The following is a 14,412-nucleotide window of genomic DNA, read 5'->3' on the forward strand; positions in this document are numbered from 1 at the left end:
TGGCGTTCACACACACACAGGTGCACACCAGGCGTGCCCACATGCCCAAGAAACACCTGCAGAATGCAGCACACACTCCCAAGACAATTCAATGCATGCTCCCAAAAAGGGAAAAAATATATATGTAAAAATGTTAAGATTGCTTATAAATGTCTATCTATGTTACATATTAACATAGGAAACAAAAATAAAGTCATACTAGTTAGGATTTAATAATTCGTGGTACTTAGCAAATAAACTCCCCCCCCCCCTTTTGTTTTTCCAGACAGGGTTTCTCTGTGTAGCTTTGCACCTTTCCTGGATCTCGCTCTGTAGACTAGGCTGGCCTCGAACTCACAAAGATCCACCTGCCTCTGCCTCCCGAGTGCTGGGATTAAAGGAGTGAGCCACCACCGCCCGGCACTTTTTTACATATTTCTTTGAAGACTATAAAAAAGGGCAAGACATACAAGAGTGACAATCATCTTCAAGGTTGGCACTCATTAGCATGTAAAGCATCAAATATTTCAAGAAATGGGCATGTACGTACCCTGCTCATCAGAAAACACAGGAAAAACAGGATTTAGACTTCAAGTATTTAAAGTATTTGCTAATTACCTGTATGTTTCCGAAGGTGCTCTTTAAAGTGTCCAAAGTGGTCAAACTGTTTGTCACAGTACTGGCATATGTGAATTTTTTTCCCAGTTCTTTGCTTCTTACTCACCCCACCTTCTTCAAGGTGGTAACAGCTGAGGTGCTGTTTCCACGCACTCTCTCGGAGATACCTTTTATTGCATATTTCACACTTGAAACTCTCAGTGGAGTGTGATTTCATGTGTTCCTTAAAATGGTAAAACAATTTAAACGAACGGTTACATTTCTCACAATGGAACAAGTCCTTCACATGTGACAGCTGAAGTTCCACAATTTCAATACCTTCTACCTGTTTGCTTATGGGGTCAGATGCACAGTCATCTTCACTAATCTGTCCTTTGCTTTCACCTTGACGGTACTTGCTGGTAATGTCCGCCAACAGTGCTAGCGCGGACTCATCCGAAGAACCTGTGCTCTGTATGTACTTTATAGACTGCTTAGCAGAAGCCGCCTCCTCCAAAGTTTCCACGCTGTCATCTTCTACTTCAATTGTGCCTTCCGCAATCTCCACCTCAATTTCCACAGGTTCTGATTCGGCAGATGGCAACGATTCAGTGATAACATTTGAAGTTTCTGCAATCTTTCTTTTTTTTGCCTCATTTTTTCCTGTAGTATTTTCCTCTAATGGAGCTGAGTTTTCTTTGTTCCTGAAATACATAAAGTAAGGGCTTTTAAAAAGACAGACAGACAGACAGACAGACAGAAAGAAAGAAAGACAGACTGACTATGAAAATAAAACTACGAAACTCTATATAAAATCATAGACGACTTCTTTGGAAAAACAATCAATTAAATTTATATGGAAGGTAGAAAACAAAATTGGGCAGCCTACACTGATCAATTTCAAGATTTCCTAAAAGCTGTATTAAGGCAATGACACTGGTCAAAGTATAGAATGCAAAGGTTAACGGAACAAAGTCCAAAAATAGACAAATATTTATAAAGATAACTTCTGGAAAAAAAATTGTTCAGAGTAACTCAATGGTGAAAGACACTCTTTAAAAAGTGGTGGTGTTGGAATATCTGGTATGTACATTAGAAAATAAGTATCAACTTTTAAACTCATACCATTTATAAACAATAACTCTAAATGGATCACAGGTTAAAATGTAAGAACTCATGTTACTGGATTTCTAGAAAACAAGGGGAAAAGTCTGAGCCACAGGCCCACCAACCTCTTCCTCCCCACTGCCAATCTCGATGTTAAAGTACACGAAAGCCTGGGACACAGCACTGTGACAACACGACATCAAATGTCCAGGGAGGGTGTGCTCTTTAAAAAGAAATCACTGCAAATCAAACCTGAGACAAGCCAGAAGGCATCAATCTGTTAATCCTAATCTAGAAAACAACATGGAGAGGGATGCTCAATGGAAGGCCCCAAAATCGGAAACAGACAATTTCAGGATTACTGCTGACTGAGGTGTTTATGTGGGCTGAAAAACGCCAATGGCTGGGCAAGAAACATGAAGCTTCTAGGATGCTTGAAACCAAATGAAAATGTGCCTTGTTTAATGGCAGTCACCATCCCCTCTATCCTGATTTCAGCTGCTTTAAGGAAAAAAACGAAATTCAAGGTGGAGCACATCTCTTTACACACATGGAGACTAAGCTGGAAGGAACTTAGGCAAAGGGAGGCAGTCTTTAGTCAAAGATTTGATGTTTTAGACTTAAGCCCCTAGTCACAGCTACAAGCTACAATTCCCCTGAAAAGAAGCAATTAGCATGCTGCTGGTCACATTAGGAAATTGATACCCAACCTGTGGAAAGCTGAAGTCTTCCAGTCTGAAAGCCTCATTTCATATTTACTCAACCAGACTTTGTGACTGATATGGTAAGAAGTGTCCAACAAGTATCTTTGGTCAGTCAAGAAGAAATGCTTAATTTGACAAAGCAGTTGGCTTTCTGTTGCAGGTGCTCAGCCTCAACGGCATCTATGAAAGCCAAAATAGACAGAGCAGCGATACTTGGTAGGCTGTCCTCATAGCTCTGGCCAACATTCCTCATGACTTATCTTGCTATATTTCTACTGACACACAGGCGGTTGCCAACGGCTTAAGCATCAGGTGAGCGAATGTAAAAGGGACGGCACACAGAAGAAGACACCTACTTCCAAAGCTGGAATCACAGGGAAAAGAGCAGTTTCGGACACTTCCCGAGTTACTCATTTAGAGTTCCACAACAAATGGCTGTCCGCTAATAAGACTAACTGCCATCAGTTGGTGGAAGCAGCCTATTACACAAGCAAGCCTGCTTTGCCCAGACTGCCGTTGTTACATCAAGAGCCAACACTCGGAATGCGTTAATACATTCATCGTCACAAACCAGTCTTTAAGACGCTCTCTCTGATGTAGACTTCATGCCTGACTTCTGCCACCTCCTAAGAGACTGTCTGTCGTATTGTGAAGACGTGGCTTCACACAGGATGCTGCTACTCACAGACCAACACTGATCTGGGAGCTGCGTGTGGTGGTTTCACCCTAATGATCTTTTCTGGTTATTTCTTCTTCTGCTGCTCCAGTCTGACCAGCTGCTTCAGGCCTCAGGACTACGGCCCATGAACACCATCACCATATCGTGTCTGGCATCCTGGACTAGCTACAGGTTGAGAATGCTATATATATATTTAAACAAAGGCATTACAATAACTGCATAACGCAAACTGTTACACTAACTTCCTCAAACCCTGATTCAAAAGGACTTTCCACTCTACTTCCCTCACCTCCTCCTTGTCCAAATTATCTGAGTAAGGCAGGCTGGTCATCAAGGTCAGCTGTCCCCACAAAGGGGTCACCTCTTCTTAGCTGCTTCCTGAGTTATGAGGACGACAAAAAAGGATGGGAAGCTTGCGTAAACCTAATTAGAAAATTTAGGATTCCGCCCTGAATATTCTTTGACATTCTTCTTCCCCAATAGCAACTCTGGAACAAAGTAGGTATCTCTTTCAGGAGATAATCAAATATGGCCTTAAAGGATTAAAACTTAATCTAGTTTAGTCATCCGGATTTTCTTATTAGAACAACACCATCTTCTGTCATAATAAAAACCAAGCAGCTCATTTGTAATGGCACACGTGAGGCTAAGCAGGAAACATAATGGGTCTCTACATTTTTATCTAAATAAAAATGCTCTTGAAACATTTCCTGTGCAAATTCTGGGTAGGAGCAGATGACTAAAGACTAGAAAAGAGTAAGTTACAGCTGCTATACTAGGACATTAATTTTGGGGGTAGAGGCAAAGCAGGATCCCAGGGCCTGGACACAGTATTTTACATCCCAGGAGGTATGTGGGAGGTAGGACCATTAGATCTTTCAGAACCTGGGACTGAGACATGGACAACTGCCACTCAGTTGTTATTCAGGTATCTGTGATAAATAAGAATGACTAAACTGACTGATCGCCTTTCAGACAGCCTTCCAAAAACTACAGCTAGAGTCAAGCGCTCTCTCTGAACTGCAGGCAATGTCAACCTGTGTCCCTAATTAAGATGGGCTTAAATCTCTAAGTACATGGTAGGCAGATGATGTTTATTCAGATTCTGTTAAAAGTAGTCTTAAATTAAGCCTAACATGAGAAAAACTGAATGGATTAGGTAGGTCACTGTCCCTACTGGTAAATTATCAGTGTCTAGTGATAAAGAGTAATTATGAGAAAAATTACCAGAAGCCCAAGATAATATAGAAACAAGAATATTATTGTGAAATAACTTTTCATGGATCTCTCAGGCTATAAACAAAGACACGGACAACTCTTTATTTTGGATCTGTTTGCAAGGTTGTTTATATATACAATAGTTTGAAAACAAAGTCTGTCCCGTTTCAGAGTGTAGGGTAGATAAAGATAAATGTTTAATCATAATATCAATGAATTTCAAAACTAATGAAATTAGGTAAGTGTGTACCTACCATATATGTATATAAAATTCTAGAAAATGTTAATGAGCTATGGTAACAGTAGATTGGTATGATCATTGAGACTGGGAAAGAACAGAGTGTACCATATGCATTAACTTGATAGTGATAATGGTTTTAGGAATATGTTAAAACTGCATACTTTAAAATATTTACTTACAGAGCTGGAGAGATGGCTCAGTGGTTAAGAGCAATGACTGCTTTCCCAGAGGACCCTGGTTCAATTACCAGCACCCACATTACAGCTCACAACCATCTGTAACTAATTCCAGGGCATCTGACACCCTCACATAGACATACATGCAGGCAAAAACACTAACACACATAAAAATAAAAAAAACTAACAAAAAATGTACTTACAATTTTTATTACATGTATTCATTTCATTTTATGTAATATTTTGCCTACATGTATGTATGTATGTATGTATGTATGTATGTATGTATACCATATGCATGTAGTGTTTGCAGAGGTCAGAAGGGGAAACAGATCTCCTGAACTGTGGTTCCTAGAATGTTCCTGGAATGAAAGGGATGGTTGTGAACCACCACGTAGGTGCTGGGCACTGAACCCAGATGCTCTGCAAGAACAGCAAGTGCTCTTAATCCCTGAGCCATTTCTCCAGCCCCTAAACCTTTCCTTTTTATATTGTCTACACTTCTGTCTATGTACCACACATGCCTGCCTTGTGTCCACAGAAGCCAGAAGAGGGCATCAGACACCCTAGAACTAGTTACAAACGAGTGTGAGTCACTATGTAGGTGTTAGGACTCAAACCTGGGGCCTCTGGAAAAACTCAGTGCTCTTGACCTTCAGTCCCCTCTCCAGGACCTTCAAACTACATACTTTAAGTAAGGTTTAATATTTAAACAAGTAGCAAAACTTCAAAACCAGGGCTAACGGGATGGCTCAACAGGTTAAGGGGTGCTTGATGCCAAGCCTGATGACCTGAGTTTCACCCCCAGGACCCACACAAGCAAAGAAATAGCCAACTACTCCATTTGTGCTGTGCACATGCACACCCACATACACACAAACATAAATGTGGTAACTAAAAAGTTCTAAAAACATTCAAACCACAAGACTTATACACACATTCATACTCTCAGAGGCGTTAGCAAACTCTGACCTAAGTGCAACTTATGTAAGCAAAGCTTTATTAACACAGCCACCTCGTTCATTTACATATTGCATGCATAACACAGTATAAGATATTAATTATTTCTCTTTAAAAATGTTTGCTGGAAGCCAGGCGGTGGTGGTGCATGCCTTTAATCCCAGCACTTAGGAGGTAGAGGGAGATAGAGCTCTGAGATTGAGGCCAGCCTGGGCTACACAAAGAAATCCTGTCTCAAAAAGCAAAAAGACAAACAAAAATATTTACTGAGAAACATTATCATGTCCAGCAGCATTGCTCTAACAGTGAAACACTGGAAAAATAATCCAAATGTCATGCTATCATTTACTCTATGAGCTCCTCCTATTAGGCAATGAAAATGAATGCAAAAACATCACAACATAGACAAACCTTTGAAATGCAATACTAAATGAAAAAGAGCAAACAAAGACTAAATGCTGAAGAAACCCATTCATATGGCATGAATAAAGTAGTAACTCAAGCAATGACTATCAGATTAGTGGGTACCTGGAGGTAAGAACCCAGATCATCTAGTCATTAAGCCTGATGATAGAGATGCTTCTTAATCTTGCTGTGACAATGGCTACACCACTATAGATAACTGCTAAAATCCAAACTCTCTGGCCAGGTATGGGACATACACCTTTAATCCCAGCATTCAGGAGGCAGAGGCAAACCGATCTCTTATGAGTTTGAAGCTAGTCTAGTCTACACAGTGAGCTCTAGGACAGCCAGAGGCACAGAAAAAGACCAAAAAGAAAAGAGAGAACAAACCCAACTCTGTGATCAAGATGAGCAAATGGGTACTATATGTATATTACACATCAAGAGGAAGAATGATAAAATCCATGGCAACTGTACTTCCCTATTGAGTTTTAATAAATAGCAATGATGGTATTCCAACAATGAAAAATAAGGCCTTAGTACCAAAGTTTACACTATATTCCAAAAATAGTTCCTTTCCTGTAAATGTTAAGAGGAGAACTATATATACATACCTCCATCTGCAAAAAAAAAAAAAAAAAATACAATACCCATCAATTGTTCTAAGTAAATTTAACCAAAATTAAACTTTCATTCTTAAATTGTCTAGCACATTAAACGGCGTTATCTACAGGAGATGCTTAAAGGCTTCTGACATAGTCTAGGAAATTTAGGTCACACTCATCCAGAGTACTACCAAGAACCACTCAGGCCCAGGTCCCAAAGAGTCACATGTATGCTGTGCTTCTTTAATCCCAGCCCCCCTACTATGGGGAGATGAGAGGCAGAAACAGGAACCCCTATGCACTTACAGGCCTGGGGGGACTCAAATACAAAGAACAACGGAGAAAAGAAGAGATGTTTGAAGTGGGCAAGTATTTTAGTACCAAGTGGTAACTCCTCAGCAATGGATCTTTTCTCACGCCAGAATACCACTGAACATTATTGTTTCCACTTTGCAGTGGATATTTCAGAAGTCACCTAGAGTACATAACAAGTTTATATAAATACATTTTGATTATAATAATTCTAATTTGGCCATTGTGGTGGTTTTAATAGAATTGGCCCCCATAGGCTCATAGATTTCCCACCATGATGATAATGGATTAAACTTCTGAATGTAAGTGAGCCAATTCAATGTCTTCCTTTATAAGAGTTGCCATGGTCAAGGTGTCTCCTCACAGTACTAGACCCTTGACTAAGACAGTGTTTATTGGTAAGTCTTACTTAACCTCACCTGGCCTACTTATTTTTTTTTTTTTTTTTTGAGCTGAAGATCGAACCCAGGGCCTTGTGCTTGCTAGGCAAGCGCTCTACCACTGAGCTAAATCCAACATTCTCAGCATTAATTATCACTTAAATCTAGCTCAAGAATTTATGAGGGCCCAGAGACCACCCTGAAAAGCTGCCTAGACTCCTATTAAATACCAGACATGCTTATTTTAATCTCGGCAGTTTTGACCTGAGAAACAAATGCAAATGGAAAACAAGTCAATATCCACAATTCTCTTAGTTTTGGAATGTCACTACTTGATACAGCACACACCACATTCTTGACTATCATTTAGCACTCCTGAAGAAGTAACAATTACCGGACTTCAAGGGCTTTGATAGCCTCCAGCATCTGTAGAAACTCTGCCGCCTTCCACACGTCATTGGCTTCTTCTTCCCCCTGTATCATGAGTTTTGCTGTGTATGTGAACTCAATTAAGTGACGAAAAGCCATTTTACTAACACCTGGAAAAGAGATGCACATTCTCATTAGTTCACATCAATTCAAACCACATAATGTATACACAGCAAAGAAGAAAGCACTAGGGATTTGATTATTTCTCACCTTTGAAATTTTCCACAATCCTCCTCATCACAATATCCTAGTCACATTCCGGTACTATGTACCATGGTTAAGATCTTATTCCCCTTTCCAATTCTGAGAAGCCCAGTCCAGGGGGCCCCCTGCACACACACACCTTTTTTTTTTTTGAGTGGAGTATGGAACCCAGGGCCTTGCACTTGCTAGGCAAGCACTCTACCACTGAGCTAAATCCCCAACGACACACACACCTTTTAAGGTTTATTTTACTTTAAATTTTGTGACTGTGTGTCTATGAAAAGTCAGAAACAATGGATTCCCTGGAGCTAGAGTAACAAGTGGTTGTAAACCACATGTAAGAGCTGGGAATCAAACTCTGCTCCTCTGGAAAAGCTGAGCCTCCTCTCCAATCCCTGCCCCTTAACTATGAATTTGACCATTTCAGATAGTTATATAAGTAAATATTTTATTATTTATCGTTCTTTAACTGGCTTAATTTAACATGTTTTCAAGGGTTATACATGTTACATATGGAATTTTTAAAGGCTGACCAATATTCTATTTTGTGTATGTATAAATTTCTTTTATTCATTAGAACATTCAGTGTTCTGCTGATGAACACTTAGGTCATCTCCACATGTTGGCTACTATGAATGGTACTAAAAAGAATGGAGACATACAATTAAAGAAATTCTAATAATTTATTAGTGTGTGTGTGTGTGTGTGTGTGTGTGTGTGTGCATGATATATGGACACATGTGCCACAGTGTGCCTGTGGAGGTCCAAGGTGGTTTCCAAGAACTGAACTCCAGTTGTCAGGCGTGCACACTAATTGCTGTTCCCTGGGCTACCCTGCTGGCCAAGGAGCACAACTTCCTGAAGATGCTGATGCCAATCCTTTTGCATGGATGCTCAGATGTGGATTTACTGGGTTATATGTGTTATGGCTTAAAGATGCTTTGGCACCCGATCTCTGTGCCAAGGTGCTCCGCCTTACCACCACACCTCTGGAACTCTGAGGCAAAGTAACTCTGCTCCTTTGGGAAGCTGTTCAGTACATATGGTGTTTCTAAACTTTTAGAATGCTGCTTCCCACTTTCCACAGTGGCCACTCCTCTCCAGCTTCTCTTCCCACCCTGTCTTCTGCTTCCCTGACACCTTCTTCACAGTGGATGGTGATTCTTGCCAAATCTGACTTGTCTGGTGAATAAGGATGCAGATGGAACATTTTTTTTCATATACTTAATGGTTATTTCTTTCTTGGAGAAATTTCTACCTAAATTCTTACTATTTTTAAATAACAGTTCTAAACTTTAAATTGTCCGAGTCTCTTTCAGATAGTTACTTGGTTTGCAAGTGTTTTCTCCCACCCCACCAGTCGTGTTGTCTATGATCTTAATGTCATACTCATGAAACCCTTCACCTAAGTCTTATTCTATTGAGAGGTTGGAATTAGTCAATATGGCGTGCCGCCCGCCACACTGATTTTTGCACAGAACTTTCCTCGTATCACAGGAACGAATCTCCCGTGGCCAAGGAAAGTCATCTTTCATTGCTATGGCGCCGGATCTGGGTTCCTGCTGTGTCTAGAGTGAGAGTACACAGCTCAGACACCAGGGCAGGTTGGGGTTCTTCTCTTCCACCTTGTTTTGAAGCAGATATTCCTTTGTTTCTGCTGCTGTGCTGGGAACCCCAGGCTAGCTGGCTCCTTCTCCAGCTTTCAGCCCCTTCTCCATCACCCCATTGGAGGGCTGAGGTCACAGATGCTTGCTACTGCACCTGGCAGGTTCCCAGGATCAAATTCAGAGTTTCAGTATTTCCTTTTTACTTGCTGAGTCACTCCTCTAGACTTTTTAAAAATAGGGCCCCACTCTATAGCTAGCCTTGAACCTACGACAACTCTCCTGCTTCAACCTCCAAGTCACGGGACTGACAGGGGCCAGCCACAATGCTCGGCTAGTTTCCTTTTACTGACAATGTCTACATTTATAGTCATCATAGTGGATACTGGTCTACAGTATTCTTTTTAAATTGTTTATCTTGCTATGGAATCAGAGTCATACTGGTCTCAAGTAAATTTGGAAGTGTCTGCCGGGCAGTGGTGGCACACGCCTTTAATCCTAGCACTCAGGAAGCAGAGGCAGGTGGATTGCTGAGAAGCTCGGTCTCGAAAAACAAAACAAAACAAAATTTGGAAGTGTTCAATTGTTTTTAAACACTTATTTTTATTCATGTGTCTACACGTGTGTATACACACAGGTGTCTGCAGAGACCTAGGGAGAGTATCAGGTCCCTCTGGAACTGGAGGTATGCATAGGTATGAGCCATCTGACATGGGTGATGGGAATAAAACTCAGATTCTCTGAAAGAGCAGTTATGTGCTCGGAACTGCTGAACTCTCTCTAGCACCTTATTCAGTTGTTTTGAGTCTAAAGATGGCATGAATTCTTTAAATGCTTGACAGAGTTCACTAGTGAAGCCATCTGATCCTAGGCTTTTCTTTGTTCAGAGGTATTTTGATAACTAATTCAATCCCCACAGGAGGCCCTTTATACTGTTCTCTCATGATTTAGTAACAAAACCTTCAGTAGTTCCCACAGGCTCAATTCGGCAGCTGCTCTGGTCATTTAATTTATAAAGCTCTCTTCACTGTAACCCACTTGAGAGAAATAATTTCTGATCTGCACATTCACCTCAGAGCGTCTAACAAAGCTTTCTAAAATACAGGCACTTACAACAGGAATAAATAAATGCTAAAGTGGCTTTTGAAATAAGTGTCTAGTTCAAGTGTCAGCACACACCTTCCATTCCAGCACCCGGAGGCAGGAGGATCTCTCTGGAAGTTAGAGGCCAACCTTGTCTGACAAAGTGACCGTCAAGCCAGCAAGGTCTACACAATGAAATAATGAGACCCTGTCTCAAAACAAAAACTGTTTCTACAAATTCTATTTTTCTTTTCAAGTTTTGTGCTTAAACAAAATGACACTATTTCTGTATGCCCTTACTGCTAGGTACTATTGTTTCAGTCTAGCTAAAGCAAGAAACAATTTAAGAAGGTAATTTAAGCTGGGTGTGGTAGCTCTTGCCTCTAATCCCAGCACTCTGGAAGCAGAGGTGGGTAGATCTTGAGGCCAGCCAGGTCTACAGAGAGAGATCCAGGACAGCTAGAGATATACAGAGAAAACTCTACCTCAAAAAACAAACAAAAAAACTTGAGTGTAAGAAGGCTATTTAGCTGGTGGTGGAGGCAGAGCCAGGTGGATCTCTGTGAGTTTGAGGGCAGCCTGGTCTACAGAGTGAGTTCCAGGACAGCTTCCAAAGCCACACAGAGAAACTCTATCTCAAAAAGAAAAAAAAAAAAAAAAAAAAAAAAAAAGAGCAAACAAAAAAAAAAAAACGAAAACTTAACAGATTTCCAGATCAAGACATGCCAAAGTCTAAACTGTAAACAGTATACAACTGTTAATCACAAAGCATTTTTATGTTTGTTCCATTTACTTTACACATCTAAATGTGGCTATAAGTACACAGAACAGCAATCTTTATTTATATAAAGGGTATTGGGGCTGGAAAACTGGTTCAGCAGTTGAGTGTATGGCTCTTGCAGAGGACGGACTTCCGTTCCTAGAATCCCTATCAGGGGCTCACAATTACTTGTGGCTCCAGCTCAAGGGATTCAATGTCTTTGGATACACACACACACCCCACATAATACAAAAATAAGTCATTTTAGAAATGGGAGGATATCATTAAGGAGAGACAAAATTTTACATCTTAGTCCCAGCTCTTCCAGAAACTGATTTGGGACAAGACAGAACTTTAGAACTCACTCTGACTCATCTTCAAAACTGTCTTTAATAGAGAAATACTAAAACATAGTATACACTGAGTTATGTGATACTAAGTAAGCAAACTAAAACTAAGTGGATTCATCAAAGGCTTTGGTCCCCTAAATTTTCACCTTGTCACTGCCTCGGATTTTGCTTTGTTAAGGGAAAAATGTGCTGTCTTTTAGGCACAAAAGTCCTTTCTAAATATAATGTTTAAATAGTCCTACAGTAAAATTAGATTTTTTTGGTTTTGTTTTTTTCGAGACAGGGTTTCTATGTAGTTTGTGCCTATCCTGGATCTCGCTCTGTAGACCAGGCTGGCCTCGAACTCACAGAGATCCTCCTGGCTCTGCCTCCTGAGTGCTGGGATTAAGGGCGTGTGCCACCACCGCCAGGCTTTACTTACTGAATCTTCATGTCTATGAACTATTTGACTAAATGTTCAAAAACTAGGAGCAAACCTAAATAGTATGTCTATGAACAAAGATTTAAAATTTTCCGACGGGCAGTGGTGGTACACGCCTGTAATCCCAGCACTCGGGAGGCAGAGGCAGGCGGATCTCTGCGAGTTCGAGGCCAGCCTGGTCTACAGAGCAAGTTCCGGGAAAAAGGCACAAAGACACACAGTGAAACCCTGTCTTGAAAACTAAAAAAGTAACATTTTCCTTGGTGCTTGGAAGTCTTAACATCCCTGGTCTACATTATCATATTCATAAATCAACATCCTCCACATTACTTTCAAAAGGATAAGTGAATCACTGATTCTCCCAATATAAATATTTTGATTTTTTTTTCTGCCACAGATTTAGGGGTTAAAATTGATATAGATCAAACACAGGGCCTTGTATCAACATGCTAAGATAAGAATGTGTACCACCACCAAGCTACATTCTCAGCTTTACAGTTTGACCTTCATTAATGCTTTTACCAGAGAGGTTTCACTGAACTCTTGTAGGTACTGACATGTTAGGTATTTGCACTATTTCAAGTACAAAAATTCAACACAGTAAGAATCTAAAATAAACTGGGCTGGTGGTGAACACATGTAATCCTAGCACTCAAGTGTTAGGCCAGCCTAGTGAGACTCCACGAGACAAGTAAGAGACAGTGAGAGAGAAAAGCTGCACCAACCATATTACGATCATTAAATTATTCTTCTGGTACTCAACAGGGCTCAAAGGACTGGCCATCTGTTTGCAGAAAACTCCACATGGCATATGCTGTTTAAGGCTGCCAAGAAGGGCTGGGGGGTGGTGGTGCACACCTTTAATCCCAGCACTCTGGTGGCAGAGGCATTAGAATCTCTGTGAGTTCAAGGCCAGCCTTGTCAAAACAGTGAGTCCTAGGACTGGCTAAAAGCTACACAGAGAAACAAAACAAACAAAAAACAAACAAAACAAAAAAAGCTGCCAAGGAGGGAGGGATGATTCAGTTGTTAGAGTACCACTCTTCCAGAGCAACTGACTCAATTTCCAGCACCCTCACGGCAGCTCACAACTGTCCGTAACTTCAGTTCCAGAGGATCTGATGCCCTCTTCTGGATTCTGTGGGCACTGCACACATGTAGGGGTATGTTTGTGTTTGTGTGTGTCTACAGCAAATACTCATATACATAAAATAAAAATACAATAAATCCTTTTAGGAAAAGAAGCTATCAAGCTGGGCAGTAGTGGCACATGCCTTTAATCCCAGTTCTTCGGGAAGCAGAGGTAGGCAGGTCTGTGAGTTTGAGGCCCGCCTGGTCTACAAAGGGAGTTCCAGGACTGCTACACAGAGAAACCCTGTCTCGAAAGAAAAAAAAAGAGAAAGAAAGAAAAGGAAGCTATCAAGAGCCACAATATAACTGGGAACTTCGAACACTGCCCTCTTGAAAACTGACCTCTAGACGGGCGTTGGAGGCACATGCCTTTAATCCCAGCACTCGGGAGACAGGCAGGTGGATCTCTGAGTTTGAGGCCAGCCTGGTCTACAAAGCAGTTCCAGGACAGCCTCCAACGCTACAGAGAAACCCTGTCTCGAGAAAAAAAAAAAAAAAAAAAAAAAAAAAAGGTGTGTGCCATCTCTTATTCCTTTCATAGTGGAAATATTCAGAAAAAAAAATTTTCCCCCCAAGAGAATGTTATCTAAGGAAAATGTTAAAGGACACTTTAAACCTCAGTCTTCTCATTAGGGCAATATTCTGTCATTTCCCTAGTCTGGATTAAGAAAAACAAAAAACAAAAAACAAAAACAAAAGAAACCCTGTCTTGAAAACCAAAAAAAAAGAAAACATACTTGGAACTAACTTTTGGCACACGCCTTTAATCCTAACCAATATGAGGCCAGCCTGGTCTATATAGTGAGCTCAGGACAGCAGGGGCTATATCAGAGATCCTGTCTTTAAAACAAAAAACAAAACTACGATTTTTTTAATGTTTAATAGGTCCTTGGCTGTCTTGTCTTTGACATTAGGGATGAATTTTTCTGGACACAAGAGAATTGCCAGAGAAGAAATCAAATGATTTTAGATCTGTAGTTTCAGAAGCAGAAAAATAATAAATTTAGGGACTAGGTATCTTCTAAAGATTATATATGGCTAAAGTCCAAGTAACAAAGCTGAGTAAT

General features: G+C 40.6%; 1 protein-coding gene across 7 annotated transcripts in view; it reads right to left on the reverse strand.

The window, feature by feature from the left end:
* Window positions 1-14,412, reverse strand: part of Znf131 (zinc finger protein 131) — a 31,733-nt gene that overhangs the window by 11,262 nt on the left and 6,059 nt on the right. For 4 of the 7 annotated variants that reach the window (XM_036206865.1, XM_036206864.1, XM_036206866.1 and 1 more), the window contains 2 exons: window positions 7,758-7,902; window positions 598-1,280 (listed from right to left, as the gene is read on the reverse strand). In XM_036206865.1, the coding sequence (XP_036062758.1) occupies window positions 598-1,280; window positions 7,758-7,902 (828 nt within the window). Of the gene's footprint in view, window positions 1-597; window positions 1,281-2,393; window positions 2,568-7,757; window positions 7,903-14,412 lie in introns of those variants that run through there. The other 3 variants (XM_036206867.1, XM_036206868.1, XM_036206869.1) reach the window with 2 other exon arrangements.

Source organism: Onychomys torridus, chromosome 15, assembly GCF_903995425.1.
Source record: "Onychomys torridus chromosome 15, mOncTor1.1, whole genome shotgun sequence".
NCBI classification, from domain to species: domain Eukaryota; kingdom Metazoa; phylum Chordata; class Mammalia; order Rodentia; family Cricetidae; genus Onychomys; species Onychomys torridus.